Source organism: Halictus rubicundus, chromosome 10 (assembly GCF_050948215.1).
Source record: "Halictus rubicundus isolate RS-2024b chromosome 10, iyHalRubi1_principal, whole genome shotgun sequence".
NCBI classification, from domain to species: Eukaryota; Metazoa; Arthropoda; class Insecta; order Hymenoptera; family Halictidae; genus Halictus; species Halictus rubicundus.
The window spans coordinates 5,723,927-5,740,380 of NC_135158.1; the positions used below are offsets into that span (position 1 = coordinate 5,723,927).

Genomic DNA, 16,454 nt, shown 5'->3' on the forward strand with positions numbered 1-16,454 from the left:
ATTATTCAATTTATGCATTTAATTCTCCTCGACGACACGATGAATTTATTAAAACGCGTATGACCTCAAATAAAAAAGCACAAATTTCATTCTGCACACCATCCCATCTGTTTCATAACATTTATTGTAAACGTAAAAATTTCCGATCGTTACATCCATTTCAAATGAAAATCGCATTACCTGAAATTATACTTTTATGTAAAATAGTCTGACATATTGTAAAAATGATAATTGTCATGTAATTATATCCATTAATTTTGAGCATTGTTATATGTATTTTTTATTGAATATTTATATTGAACCTGTTATTTTATTTTGAGAATTTGCTCGTGTTGGATTGTCTATGTAAAAATATAATTGATAAAATAAAAGAATACACAATGCGTAAATTAATAAGTTGTAGGTGGCACTCCTCGGAGCCTGTCACACCTGTTAAATCTTGTTTACATCACTTATTTTAACCTCGAAATGTACAAATACAATAAGTGGTTATATTATTTATTGCTTCCTTCTTGAAATGGTATTGTTTTATTTTAAATGCAGTAACAATGATGCCGATCATATTACGATCATTCACTGCCTTTCGTCGTTTTGTATTTTCAAGTAATCGGTAGTTATACGAGAGTAGTTTTAAACAATGCACAAACACATTTAACAAAATTTGTAAATAAATAGAAATGGCATTTTCATTTCGCGTTGGCACCAAATGGTGTCATGATTTTCCAAAGCTGGCCAGGGAATCAGGTTTTTATTTTAACATGCACAAGTCCAGGATACGAGTAGACTGGAACCGTATAAGTATGTTTACACTGTTTACATGAGCACAGTATATACCTAATTGTTATATATGTTTGATACGATTATGATTCCAGGCAACATAGACATAGATCGCATCATAAGAGACAGAGATTTCTATGTGATTGATGACAATATAAACAGTGTAATAGATTATTCTTTAGAAAGCGAATACGACATTAAGATTTTGGATCCCAGTTTTGTAAAACTCTTCCGCCTTGCACAATTGGCTGTTGAATATTTATTGTACTGCAAAGAGTACTTAGATCATAGCGTAGTAATATTAAAAGACGAACTAAAGTCAAAGATAGAAGAGAATGTTAAACTAAAGAAAGAAATTGAAACTCTAGAGGAAATGGTAAAGCACCTGAAAGAGAAGGCAAAGGATAGGAGTAAGTTAATAGAAACTAAAATTGGAGATAGTAGTGGTGAAATTTTCAAGGTAATAATGTTATTTTGTACACTGTCATGCTGTAATTTATATATATATAATGAACTCCATTTTTCTTTCTAGTGTCCACACTGCTCGAAAACATTTATATCTTCAATGTTTTTGAGTGGTCACATTTTAAGAAGACATGCGTACATGTCTGATTTATGTATGACTCCCTCTCCTGTACATGAACATTATCGTAGCGAAACAGAAAAACTGCATAACGAAATAAAAAACTTAAAGGAAAGACTAAATGAGACAGAGAGAGTGATACGGAACGAATCTGAAAAGGTTCCTGAGAAACAAAGAGTTAAAGATTCTGATAGAAGACTGTCTGAAAGTGAAGTTGAAAATATTAAACATAATAATAAACCTGAGGAAAATCAAGGGTATAAAGAATACCAAGAGGAAATAAGAAGTTTGAAAACCATGCTCTTTGATGAGATACATGTAAGTATAAGATAAGAAAAAAATGTAATACTATATATCATTTAAATAAAAAAATGTTCCTTAACAGAGCTTAAGACAGAAAGAGAAGATACTTTCTGAGAAGACGTCAGAAACGAATGTATATACACTTATGAATCAGCAGGAAAAAGAATTTCAGAAGTTAAGGAATCAGTTGTTTGAAAGAGTAAGTAAATGCTGCTTTGTAAGGTTCATTCAAGCTAACTGCTTGTATTGCATTTTTACAGTTAACTCCAGATATAGAAAATGTGCAAGCGAAACTACAGGTACAGGAAAATTTTTGGAAGTCAAAGATTGAACAACTAGAAAATCAACATCATAGTGATGTTGAGAGACTCACGATGGAGCTAAAACAAACACAGAGAGCAGCTGAGGACATGAGAACCGAATACGAGTCTAAAGTGAACGATTTGGAGCGTCAAACTGCGAATCAATCGAATATATTAACCGAACAAAATAAACGAATACACTCCTTGTCGAATGAACTAAGCATTTCGCAATTAAATGAGAAAAACAGATATTGTGAAAAGCAATCGGGCGGACATGATCGATCTACGGTACTAAATCAGTACAAAATAAATGTAAAAGAGTCAGAGAAACGAGATTTTAAACAGAACGATCATGTAGATGCGAAAACGGAGCAAATAATTGTAGAGGACTTCGATGATACATCGAGTCCACAATTGCAAAAGAAGCTGTTTCCAGTGAAATCACAAAATAAATTTATAAAAACCGTTCACACGGTAAAATCTGGAAACAAAGATGTTCCGTATGAAGACAAAACAAATATTAAACAAAAGGATAAAAGTATAGTAAAGCACAAAAAATTGAATGATAAGAAGATCGTGGAAAAAGATTTAAAAGGTTCTACTACAAGTGATGGGTCGGAGTCTGAAGACTCTGAATCAGAAAAGAGGATTATTAATGAAGTAAAGCACACAAACCATGAGAAAAATGATCAGTTTATTATAAAAAGCGAGTTGAATGAATCTACAACGAAAAAATTGGAAGATATCTTCGACAGAAATATATATAATAGATTTTTATCTAGCACAAAAAATAGCATACATTCAGAAACTTCAAAGAAAGATGTAAGTTCTGAAACGGATTCAGAGTCGGTTACTTCTGAGTCAAGTTCTCAATCCGTATCGGAAAGTGTTACTGTGGTTAACGATAATACTCCAGTAAATAGTCGTAGATCAAGTCCGCCAACTCATTCGAAAGCTAAAAAGACAATACAACATAATGTATCACGTAAAAGATTGCGAGCAAATTTATTAGATGCGTTTGAACAGAAATTGAAAGATATGGGAATAGATCCGGAATGGCAGGGTATACCGAAGGCTACGTTTAAACAGAAAATGGATATCCTGAAGCATCATCAAAAGATTTCTATGAAAGTAATGGAAACGTTTTTTAATACTAGATTTACGGAGCACTAAAACTGACTATTTTACATTACTTTACAAAAATAAATTAAATATAAATTAAAAACATTAGAACGCGTCCCATAAACCTAGTGTTAAAAAAATAGTAAATCTTAAGCGGAAGAAAACTTATAATCTGTCATATTAACTGTTTCAGAGGATACCAAAATATCATGAGACGAAATCGAAAATAATTCAGAAGGTTCGAAAGGAAATCTCTAAAGATAGAAAAGGAGCAGAACAATCTAAACATTCGAAAAAAGAGATTCCATATAAATTCGAACGCAATGATAAATCAACGCCAATGAAAACATTTAGAGATAGGAAAAATTCGGGTAACTAATACGTTTTGTGAATTAATTTTTTGGGTACTTAAAAGAGTAAATGATTATTTTTTCAGGAGTTTCTGTTTCTATTTTGCAAGCGCCGGATCGAAAATTATATTCTTCTGCAGAAAGTGACGACTCGATTAGAAATGAAAATGAAAATGAACTATTGTCTGTAAGACCTGCAAAGATCTCGAGTTACAAAAATATGGATAGTCCACTAGAAGTATTTTCAAGTTTAACCAAATCGGCAGACAATACACCGCAACCACAAGATTCTTTGAGCAAAATGAAATCTCTCTTTGAGTCTGCACAACATCAAAGCAGAGATAGCAAAACTACGCTAGATGTTAAATCCATTCGGAATGAAGATATTGATAATTCGAATATACAGTTAGAGTCTCAAAATATTTCAATATCTCCAAAACAGAGTAAAAGCGTTTTAAAATCTGCAAATGGATCATCGAACAGTTTAATTAAGAAGAAAGTGAATTTCGATCTGGAAGATGAAGTAGACTCAGAAAGTTCATTTCATAACGATAATAAAGAAGATCAATCACATAAGAGAAGCTGGGACATCTTAAGGTATAAACGATCTACTTTCAACATTTTTTAAAAACACTTAAAATTGGTATATAATTTTTTATTTATATAGTGCTTTTGATGAACAAAATCACTTATCAGAAAAAGAAGGCTTTAAAAACACAAGTAACATAGTACTGAAAACGTCCCAAAGTGATAAAATCGCAGAAATATCAAGAAAACTCGAAGAAAAGGTAACTTACAAAACGTATTTAATCTTTTATAATATTAAACAAAGATATTTATTTTCAGTTAAGTATGGTGAGACAAAGGCCTGTCGGATCAGTCGAAACAATATTTTCTTCGAAATATATACAAGATAAACAAAGTCAAAACAATGATACTCCACAAATGAGTTCTACAAGTATAAGTTCACTTTTAGAAAGTTCGCTTAAAGGATCAACATTTAATTCTAAATTAACTGATTCGGTACCACGACCGGCTCCGCGTAATTCAAAGGATAAAACAGCAGAAGCTTTGTATGTGGAGTCAATATCAGAAATTTCAGATTTGGATGTTGAAATTAGTGACATCTTAAAATTAGAATAGGCGACAGTAAAACGTACTTCAAGAAGAAGAGTTTATAAAGTGAAAAATCACTACGAAATAGTGCCTTAATATTAACAATTACAATATTGTTGATTAATTTTTTTATCTTCTCTAGTCTATGCTACCAAAGAGACAATCATTGTGTCAATGATTATTATATTTATTCTAACAATACACTTTTGTACAGGAAATAAATAAAACAATAGATTAAAATAGTATGTGTTAGTAAATTGTGTCACATCCTACCGTATCGGTCGGAATTAATATAGTGGAACCAATATCATAGACGAGATGTAAGAGTACGCCAGTCACCTTATTATACTGTTTCGTGTCGCACGATATGAAATACCGAGTAATCTGAATTAGAAATGTTAATGAGAATCGAGTATCTTGTATACTCTTCGAATAATCATGCATAAAAATTACTTTGACATGCTTTAAGACATGCTCAAGACATGCTTTAAAAGTTACTCTGTATCTCGAGTACTATTAGTCATTTTTACTAAAAGATTAGGTGGTAAGATAACCAAGAGGGGGTATTCGACAAGCACCATTGGTAAGAGGAATTCTTATAATCGTTAAACAAGCAGAGACAATAAATTTGTCAGTGTACATTTATTCATGGTTCAAAAGTTATTCTGTACCTTGAGTTCTGTCATCTATCTTTACTAAAAAATTGGGAGACAAGATGGTCAAGGGAGTGCGTGTCGACATCATTGGCGAAAGGAATTGTTATAAACATTTATATTATAACAGGAGGTAAGGTTTATACAAACGGCGAGATGATAAGGCGGTAAATCAAGCGAGCCAAGGACGACGGGCAGCGGATTTGATATTTCGGAATTTGGGAAACGATGGCCTCGCGACAAGTATGACAACAGACGTAAACAAAAGGTTTACGTCTGCGTTCGTTCACCCGAGGTCGGCCTCGAGCTGGACCAGCTGAGCTATTGTCAACGCCTGGACACGATCACACCGAGGCAGTTCTTATATGGATGCCATAAACTTTTTGTTTGGTAATCCACATAAGAACTGTGGTGGCCCGAAATGATTTTTGCGTTACCGGAGTTACCTGTACGATAAATTAATGCGTGCGAATATTCATGGCTTAAAAGTTATTTTATATCTCGGTTTCTTTAATTTATTTTTACTAAATAATTAGATGGCCAAGGGAGTGCTTATCGACATCATTGGCGAAAGGAATTGTTATAAACATTAAACAGCCAGAAATAATAACATCAGTGAATTGTGTTCGATAAATTAATACGTGCGAATATTCATGATTCAAAAGTTATTCTATATCTCGGTTTCTATAATTCATTTTTATTAAATAATTAGTTAGCAAGATGGTCAAGGGATTGCTGGTTGATACCATTACCAAAAGAAATTGTTATAAACATTAAACAGTCAGAAATAATAAATTTTACAGTGAATTGCGTACGATAAATTACTGCGTGCGAATATTCGAGAATTAAAAGTTACTCTGTATTTCGAGTTCTATCATTTATTTTTACTAAATAATTAAATGGCAAGATGGTCAAGGGAGTGCTTATCGACATCATTGGCGAAAGAAATTGTTATAAACATTAAACAGCCAGAAATAACAAATTTATCAGTGAAATGTGATCGATAAATTAATACGTGCGAATATTCACGGTTCAAAAGTTACTCTGTATCTCGAGTTCTATTAGGTATTTTTACTAAAAAATTAGATGGCAAGATGGTCAAGGGATTGCTTGTTGATACCATTACCAAAAGAAATGGTTATAAACATTAAACAGCCAGAAATAATAAATTTATCAGTGAAATGTGTTCGATAAATTAATACGTGCGAATATTCACGGTTCAAAAGTTACTCTGTATCTCGAGTTCTATTCGGTATTTTTACTAAAAAATTAGATAGCAAGATGGTCAAGGGATTGCTTGTTGATACCATTACCAAAAGAAATTGTTATAAACGTTAAACAGCCAGAAATAATAAATTTATCAGTGAAATGTATTCGATAAATTAATACGTGAGAATATTCATGGTTCAAAAGTTACTCTGTATCTCGAGTTCTATTAGGTATTTTTACTAAAAAATTAGATGGCAAGATGGTTAAGGGATTGCTTGTTGATACCATTACCAAAAGAAATGGTTATAAACATTAAACAGCCAGAAATAATAAATTTATCAGTGAAATGTGTTCGATAAATTAATACGTGCGAATATTCACGGTTCAAAAGTTACTCTGTATCTCGAGATCTATTAGGTATTTTTACTAAAAAATTAGATGGCAAGATGGTCAAGGGATTGCTTGTTGATACCATTACCAAAAGAAATTGTTATAAACATTAAGCAGCCAGAAATAACAAATTTATCAATAATTACTATCGCGGCGATCGAAGTCTGGCGAAGTTAGTTTGGGGTGGGGGAGTTGCGCACCGCGCACCGCGCACCCCACCACGGCGTCCGCGCTCAGTCAGTCAGTTGTGGTGCGCACTCAGGACGGAACGGGAGGGCTCCGGGACCAGAAGGACGAAGGACCTTGGAGTTGACCAGAGGTTCTCCAGAGCTGCCCTGGCCCACCCTGGCCTACCCTCACCTACCTTCGAGTGGACCAGGGATCCTCCAGAGCTGCAGTGGACATCAATGGTCAACCCTGGTCCACCTTAAGGTTCGCGGTCGGACAGCGGTTCCTGGAAGCCGTCTCCGCTAACCTTGGTCAACTTTCAACAGCTGGTAAGTGACAATACAAATATACATTTTCTATTTTGGTATATGTGTTTATTCAACGAAAGCCGTCAATTACACTGTCCAACACCAAAAAAATTTTGCAATACCTTTTGGGTGATTCTTATACACTTTGTCATCCTAAAACCGAATCTGAAAGTAGAATTGCTCCATCACGCAACGTTTTCGAAAAATTTTGGTTTTTGTAAAAATGCCCGATTTTGATACGAAACGACGTGTTACGCAAAAACTAAACACGCGAGAAAGTTCAAATTTGAGTCAAGAGATAGAGGGGACTCTCCTCTACATATTCATATAGTCAATTATATTTTTATGTACTTCCTAATAGTTGTAAATGGTTGTTAAAGTTTGAAAATGTGCCGACGCGGGTACTTTGTACGCTCTATTTTTGTATTTATGTGAAAAATCCTTTATCTAGCAGGAATTTACTATACAGGAATGCATTCTACAGACATTTCTGGTAAAGAAACCATTCACGAAAAGTATTTGGTTCCCTTAATGTACGAGAAGGATCAGAAAATGTTAATTGACAGCGTGTGTGCGACGCGTTCGCGCCAGACGGCCATTGCAGCCTTTTCGCGACTCGCCAGGGCCGTCGCTATGCGTAGTCGACGTTGGTACCACTCAAGTATGTCTTTGCTTACTATGCTTAATTAAATACATTTTTTTTTTGTCTTTTTGGGTGCCAATCATTACAAAAGATTATAAAAATGCGAGTTATATTCACATTTCATTGTGGAAATGCTTAAATGTGAATATAAGTCGTATTTTTATAATCTTTTGTAATGATTGGCACCCAAAAAGACAAAAAAAAATGTATTTAATTAAGCATAGTAAGCAAAGACATACTTGAGTGGTACCAACGTCGACTACGCATAGCGACGGCCCTGGCGAGTCGCGAAAAGGCTGCAATGGCCGTCTGGCGCGAACGCGTCGCGCACACGCTGTCAATTAACATTTTCTGATCCTTCTCGTACATTAAGGGAACCAAATACTTTTCGTGAATGGTTTCTTTACCAGAAATGTCTGTAGAATGCATTCCTGTATAGTAAATTCCTGCTAGATAAAGGATTTTTCACATAAATACAAAAATAGAGCGTACAAAGTACCCGCGTCGGCACATTTTCAAACTTTAACAACCATTTACAACTATTAGGAAGTACATAAAAATATAATTGACTATATGAATATGTAGAGGAGAGTCCCCTCTATCTCTTGACTCAAATTTGAACTTTCTCGCGTGTTTAGTTTTTGCGTAACACGTCGTTTCGTATCAAAATCATTCATTTTTATAAAAACCAATATTTTTCGAAAACGTTGCGTGATGAAGCAATTCTACTTTCAGATTCGGTTTTAGGTTGACAAAGTGTATAAGAATCACCCAACAGGTATTGCAAAACTCGAAAAAAGTTTAATTTTGTTGGACAGTGTTATTATTTCTGTATTTTTAATCGAATTTGCTTCGGAATTTTTCACAAGTTTCTTTTCTTGAAATTACATTATATTATAAAATTATATATATATATATTATATATATAAAATTAGTACTCTGAAATTTTATTATATTATATTATATTTTTGACATAAAATTGGTATTTTGAAATTATATTATATTATATTATATTTTTGACATAAAATTTGTACTCTGAAATATTATATGTTTAACATAAAATTGGTATTCCTCCGAATGGAGGTCCCTCAGGGGGCTCACTCACGGGCCGGGCCGTGGGTGAGTACGGGTATTAGCGAACCCTGGCGACCCTAGCTTATATGTTGTTGCGTCCCAATTTCGTTTGATTTATTTTCGATTGGAATTGTACATCTTTCCAATTGAAATTTATTTCTGAACTTTCAAAAGTTCTTATTCTAAAATTTATATATCTGATTTAAAATTGGTATTCCTCCAAACGGAGGTCCCTCAGAGGCTCACTCACGGGCCGGGCCGTGGGTGAGTACGGGTATTAGCGAACCCTGGCGACCCTAGCTTATATGTTGTTGCGTCCCAATTTCGTTTGATTTATTTTCGATTGGAATTGTTCATCTTTCCAATTGAAATTTATTTCTGACCTTTCAAAAGTTCTTATTCTAAAATTTATATATCTGATTTAAAATTGGTATTCCTCCAAACGGAGGTCCCTCAGAGGCTCACTCACGGGCCGGGCCGTGGGTGAGTACGGGTATTAGCGAACCCTGGCGACCCTAGCTTATATGTTGTTGCGTCCCAATTTCGTTTGATTTATTTTCGATTGGAATTGTTCATCTTTCCAATTGAAATTTATTTCTGACCTTTCAAAAGTTCTTATTCTAAAATTTATATATCTGATTTAAAATTGGTATTCCTCCAAACGGAGGGCCGTCAGAGGCTCACTCACGGGCCGGGCCGTGGGTGAGTACGGGTATTAGCGAACCCGGGACGACCCTAGCTTTTATGTTGTTGCATCCCAATTTTGTTTGATTTATTTTCGATTGGAATTGTTCATCTTTCCAATTGAAATTTATTTCTGAACTTTCAAAAGTTCTTATTCTAAAATTTATATGTCTGGTTTTAAATTGGTATTCCTCCGAACGGAGGTCCCTCAGGGACTCACTGCTGTGGGTGAGTACGGGTATTGGCGAACCCGGGGCGCCCCGAAGCGCCACCTCAGTAGATGGAAGTTCTGACTTCATCTACTCTTAGTTTCTTGTCGGGTAGGCCGTACTTGTGTACGGGGTTTGTTTGGCTCTCGTGAGCCTGTTAGATTTGCACTCTTGTGCATGTTAGGTAGGCCGTACTCGTGTACGGGGTTAGCTTCGCTCTCGTGAGCTGGTGTTAGGTTTGGCTCTCGTGAGCTGGTAGATTTGCACTCGTGTGCATGTTAGGTAGGCCGTACTCGTGTACGGGGTTAGTTTGGCTCTCGTGAGCTGGTAGATTTGCACTCGTGTGCATGTTAGGCAGGCCGTACTCGTGTACGGGGTTAGTTTGGCTCTCGTGAGCTGGTAGATTTGCACTCGTGTGCATGTTAGGTAGGCCGTACTCGTGTACGGGGTTAGTTTGGCTCTCGTGAGCTGGTAGATTTACACTCTTGTGCATATTAGGTAGGCCGTACTCGTGTACGGGGTCATCATTTCTTCATCGAATACTTCGGTGTTCCTTCATTTTGTGTCTAATTATTATTAGTCTGTTTTAGTTGAATTACAACAGTTCAGCATGTTCATCGTCGAACGAAAAAAAGGAATTGTATGAAGACTCCTCGTTATTAATAAGTTAGTATTAGTTGTCGAGCAATTATTGTGTTCGATTTATTTTGTTAGTTTCGCTTGTTGATTTGGGTCACAGCCTTCTGCTGTGACCAGTTGGTAGCGTCACTCTCGAACCAGAGGCCACTACTCTGGTTCGCTTCTTTCATTTCTCTTTCTCGTAAATCTGAGCCTTCTGCTCCATTTTTATTTTCTCTGGAATTGTTCAGAGACTTGTCAGATTTAGTTTTTTTTTGGCTCACAATAATTGCTCGATTCGATTGCGTGCGTTAGTTATTAAGCTTGTTTATCAGTATTGTATAAATGTCGAGTAATTATTGCCGTAACTTCAGTTTGCTCGGTTCGATTTTTGATTCCGACACAGCCTTATGCTGTGTCGGACCTTGCTTGTATGTACCAGACCGGTTGGTACCGGTGCTCGGCGTAGATCCATTGAGAGGGATGGTTGAGAGACCTGTTCACTCGTGTAAAATCCTCTCTGCTGTAAGGCCACCCGAGTCGCCTCAACGCTAGTCGTTGCCTGGCGACAGGTGGGTGGGGGAAATGGGTATCGTTTGAACGCTTCTCTCGGCCATCGCTCTTCGTGAGGACACGTCGGGTATCGATGCTGGCTGGAGTTGGTTCTGCAAGCATTGTACGCGTCGCGTCACCCTCGATCCAGAGCCTTCTGCTCTGGTTCGGTTTTGTTTCTCTCTTTGAAAGAATCAGAGCCTTCTGCCTGATTCATTTTTAATCTCCCGTGAATCGGAGACTTCTTCTCCGACTCACACATTTTTTATCCGCAATAATTACTCGACATACGTTGCGAAATTTAGTTTGTAAAACTCGAAAGCGCCGTTGTAAGAAAGGGAGTCAGAAGGAAGCGTATTGAATTCCTTCTGGCTTCCTTTCGGGTCTCTCGTGCAGCAACCTCCTCGTGGTGAGACCCGGGCAATCGATAATATTCTCTATTTGTTAGATCTTCTATTATCTTGCAAATAAAGAATAATATCGAGCTAATGGCTGCTCATTTATAATTTGCGATAACATTGTGAAATAAAATTTAAGACGTACTGATAATAAAAACTTGTGTATTTAATTGAATTGTGTGTCTGAATTTATTTTAAACCTGCATGGGGTGGGCCAAGGGTCCTTCCTGCTTTCCTTCGCGCTTTCCTTGTTTACCTTTGGCCCACCTACGCCTTCTTGGCACCTCCTATTAATTATTAATCGAAACACACACTTCTTGTTTCGGAATACTTTTTCATTCAATAAACATCGTACATTTTTTCTGGATTTCTAATTGAAATTTATTTCTGAACTTTTTAAAAGTTCTGTTTCTTAAAATTGCTATGACCCTGACCTTTATGTCGTTGCGTCCCCATTTCGTTTGATTTATTTCCTATTGGAATTGTTCATGTTTCCAATTGAAATTTATTTCTGAACTTTCAAAAGTTCTTATTCTAAAATTTGTATGTCTGGTTTTAAATTGGTATTCCTCCGAACGGAGGTCCCTCAGAGGCTCACTCACGGGCCGGGCCGTGGGTGAGTACGGGTATTAGCGAACCCGGGACGACCCTAGCTTTTATGTTGTTGCATCCCAATTTTGTTTGATTTATTTTCGATTGGAATTGTTCATCTTTCCAATTGAAATTTATTTCTGAACTTTCAAAAGTTCTTATTCTAAAATTTATATGTCTGGTTTTAAATTGGTATTCCTCCGAACGGAGGTCCCTCAGGGACTCACTGCTGTGGGTGAGTACGGGTATTGGCGAACCCGGGGCGCCCCGAAGCGCCACCTCAGTAGATGGAAGTTCTGACTTCATCTACTCTTAGTTTCTTGTCGGGTAGGCCGTACTTGTGTACGGGGTTTGTTTGGCTCTCGTGAGCCTGTTAGATTTGCACTCTTGTGCATGTTAGGTAGGCCGTACTCGTGTACGGGGTTAGCTTCGCTCTCGTGAGCTGGTGTTAGGTTTGGCTCTCGTGAGCTGGTAGATTTGCACTCGTGTGCATGTTAGGTAGGCCGTACTCGTGTACGGGGTTAGTTTGGCTCTTGTGAGCTGGTAGATTTGCACTCTTGTGCATATTAGGTAGGCCGTACTCGTGTACGGGGTCATCATTTCTTCATCGAATACTTCGGTATTCCTTCATTTTGTGTCTAATTATTATTAGTCTGTTTTAGTTGAATTACAACAGTTCAGCATGTTCATCGTCGAACGAAAAAAAGGAATCGTATGAAGACTCCTCGTTATTAATAAGTTAGTATTAGTTGTCGAGCAATTATTGTGTTCGATTTATTTTGTTAGTTTCGCTTGTTGATTTGGGTCACAGCCTTCTGCTGTGACCAGTTGGTAGCGTCACTCTCGAACCAGAGTCTACTACTCTGGTTCGCTTCTTTCATTTTTCTTTCTCGTAAATCTGAGCCTTCTGCTCCATTTTTATTTTCTCTGGAATTGTTCAGAGACTTGTCAGATTTAGTTTTTTTTGGCTCACAATAATTGCTCGATTCGATTGCGTGCGTTAGTTATTAAGCTTGTTTATCAGTATTGTATACATGTCGAGTAATTATTGCCGTAACTTCAGTTTGCTCGGTTCGATTTTTGATTCCGACACAGCCTTATGCTGTGTCGGACCTTGCTTGTATGTACCAGACCGGTTGGTGCCGGTGCTCGGCGTAGATCCATTGAGAGGGATGGTTGAGAGACCTGTTCACTCGTGTAAAATCCTCTCTGCTGTAAGGCCACCCGAGTCGCCTCAACGCTAGTCGTTGCCTGGCGACAGGTGGGTGGGGGAAAAGGGTATCGTTTGAACGCTTCTCTCGGCCATCGCTCTTCGTGATGACACGTCGGGTATCGGTGCTGGCTGGAGTTGGTTCTGCAAGCATTGTACGCGTCGCGTCACCCTCGATCCAGAGCCTTCTGCTCTGGTTCGGTTTTGTTTCTCTCTTCGAAAGAATCAGAGCCTTCTGCCTGATTCGTTTTTCACCCACCGTGGATCGGAGACTTCTTCTCCGACTCACACATTTTTTATCCGCAATAATTACTCGACATACGTTGCGAAATTTAGTTTGTAAAACTCGAAAGCGTCGTTGTAAGAAAGGGAGTCAGAAGGAAGCGTATTGAATTCCTTCTGGCTTCCTTTCGGGTCTCTTGTGCAGCAACCTCCTCGTGGTGAGACCCGGGCAATCGGTAATATTCTCTATTTGTTAGATCTTCTATTATCTTACAAATAGAGAATAATATCGAGCTAATAGCTGCTCATGTATAATTTGCGATAACATTGTGAAATAAAATTTAAGACGTACTAATAATAAAAACTTGTGTATTTAATTGAATTGTGTGTCTGAATTTATTTTAAACTTGCATGGGGTGGGCCAAGGGTCCTTCTGCTTTCCTTCGCGCTTTCCTTGTTTACCCTTGACCCAAATTCGCCTTCTTGGCCGCTCCTTTTAATTATTAATCGGAACACATACTTCTTGTTTCGGAATACTTTTTCATTCAATAAACATCGGACATTTTTTCTGGATTTCTAATTGAAACTTGCTTCTGAACTTTTTAAAAGTTCCGTTTCTTAAAATTGCTATGACCCTAGCCTTTATGTCGTTGCGTCCCAATTTCGATTGATTTATTTTCGATTGGAATTGTTCATCTTTCCAATTGAAATTTATTTCTAAACTTTCAAAAGTTCTTATTCTAACATTTATATATCTGATTTAAAATTGGTATTCCTCCAAACGGAGGTCCCTCAGAGGCTCACTCACGGGCCGGGCCGTGGGTGAGTACGGGTATTTGCGACCCCCGGCGACCCTAGCTTGTTGTTTCTTGCGTCCTAATTTCGCTATATTTATTTTTGATTGGGATTCTTCAACTTTCCAATTGAAATTTATTTCTGAACTTTTAAAAGTTCTTATTCCAAAATTTATATATCTGGTTTTAAATTGGTATTCCTCCGAATGGAGGTCACTCAGGGACTCACTCACGGGCCGGGCCGTGGGTGAGTACGGGTATTTGCGACCCCCGGCGACCCTAGCTTGTTGTTTCTTGCGTCCTAATTTCGCTATATTTATTTTTGATTGGGATTCTTCAACTTTCCAATTGAAATTTATTTCTGAACTTTTAAAAGTTCTTATTCCAAAATTTATATATCTGGTTTTAAATTGGTATTCCTCCGAACGGAGGTCCCTCAGGGACTCACTGCTGTGGGTGAGTACGGGTATTGGCGAACCCGGGGCGCCCCGAAGCGCCACCTCAGTAGATGGAAGTTCTGACTTCATCTACTCTTAGTTTCTTGTCGGGTAGGCCGTACTTGTGTACGGGGTTTGTTTGGCTCTCGTGAGCCTGTTAGATTTGCACTCTTGTGCATGTTAGGTAGGCCGTACTCGTGTACGGGGTTAGCTTCGCTCTCGTGAGCTGGTGTTAGGTTTGGCTCTCGTGAGCTGGTAGATTTGCACTCGTGTGCATGTTAGGTAGGCCGTACTCGTGTACGGGGTTAGTTTGGCTCTCGTGAGCTGGTAGATTTGCACTCTTGTGCATATTAGGTAGGCCGTACTCGTTTACGGGGTTAGCTTGGCTCTCGTGAGCTGGTGTTAGGTTGGCTCTCGTGAGCTGGTTAGATTCGCACTCTCGTGCATGTAGGTAGGCCGTACTCGTGTACGGGGTTAGCTTGGCTCTCGTGAGCTGGTGTTAGGTTGGCTCTCGTGAGCTGGTTAGATTCGCACTCTTGTGCGTGTTAGGTAGGCCGTACTCGTGTACGGGGTTTAGTGTTGTATTTCGTCGTTTCTTCATATCAACGTTTCGTCTTCTTTTCATAATTTCCTTCTATTTTTGTACCTCTACGGAATTATGACTAATTATGATTTGTCTGCTTCAGCTGGAGTACGACAGGTCATCATCTTTGTCATCGACGGATGACAACACATCGACCAAAGACGTCAACAACATCGTGTCTAATTATTGTTAGTTTGTTTCAGCTGAAATCCAACAGCTGAGTATCTTGGTCGTCGAACGAAGAGACTACATCAAACAACGCATCGACGAAGACATCGTAATAATTGTAAGCTAGAATTAGTTTAATGCTTAAGATCGTCGTTGTAAATATGTCGAGTAACTATTGCCCTAACTTCACTTTGTTCGACTCGATTGTTAACTCCGACACAACAGAAGGCTGTGTCGGACCTTGCTTGCAAGTTTTGAACCGGTCCAGTTGCGATATTCGGCGTGGATGCACAGAGAATGATGGTCAGGGAGCAGTACTCGCCAGGTAGAGCCCTTCCTTCGTAAAATGTCTGCCTAAGTCATGTCAACGCTGGCGTGACTCGCGACGGGAGCAGGGGTTTCATTCCCCGTAAGTCTTGCCGTCGCCTTGTTGCGTCAGCGTTGCTCGTGGCGGGTAGTTGGGGAAGGTAGTTCTACCGTACGGTGGAGGCGTCCCTGACCGTCGTTCTCTGTGAGGAAGCGTCGGGTACCGTACTGGTCGGCAGATAGCTTGCAAGCATTGTACGCGTCGCGTCACCCTCGAACCAGAGCCTTCTGCTCTGGTTCTGTTTTGATTCTCTCTTTGGAAGAATCAGAGCCTTCTGCCTGATTCGTTTTTCATCTCCCGTGAATCGGAGACTTCTTCTCCGACTCACACCTTTTTCTCCGCAATAATTACTCGACATACCCTGCGAAATTTAGTTTTTAAAACTCGAAAGCGTCGTTGTAAGAAAGGGAGTCAGAAGGAAGCGTATTGAATTCCTTCTGGCTTCCTTTCGGGTCTCTCGTGCAGCAACCTCCTCGTGGTGAGACCCGGGCAATCGATAATATTCTCTATTTGTTAGATCTTCTATTATCTTGCAAATAGAGAATAATATCGAGCTAATGGCTGCTCATTTGTAATTTGCGATAACATTGTGAAATAAAATTTAAGACGTATTGATAATAAAA

At 38.2% G+C, this 16,454-nt stretch overlaps 1 protein-coding gene across 1 annotated transcript; it reads left to right on the plus strand.

The window, feature by feature from the left end:
* The first annotated feature begins 60 nt into the window (after positions 1–60).
* Positions 61–4,937, plus strand: Dzip1 (DAZ interacting zinc finger protein 1). The gene is made up of 9 exons (XM_076795350.1): positions 61–798; positions 873–1,237; positions 1,310–1,678; positions 1,746–1,862; positions 1,924–3,096; positions 3,281–3,458; positions 3,524–4,034; positions 4,105–4,225; positions 4,284–4,937. The coding sequence occupies exons 1-9, from the start codon at positions 678–680 to the stop codon at positions 4,578–4,580; spliced, it is 3,252 nt and encodes a 1,083-aa protein (XP_076651465.1). The 5' UTR covers positions 61–677; the 3' UTR covers positions 4,581–4,937.
* The last annotated feature ends 11,517 nt before the right edge of the window (positions 4,938–16,454 follow it).

Coding starts and splice junctions, on each gene's coding strand:
- Dzip1 (XM_076795350.1), top strand. CDS start 678: ATGGCATTTTCATTTCGCGTTGGCACCAAATGGTGTCATGATTTTCCA. Junction 1,863..1,923: donor GGAATCAGTTGTTTGAAAGA/GTAAGTAAATGC, acceptor GCATTTTTACAG/TTAACTCCAGATATAGAAAA. Junction 3,097..3,280: donor ATCAAAAGATTTCTATGAAA/GTAATGGAAACG, acceptor TAACTGTTTCAG/AGGATACCAAAATATCATGA.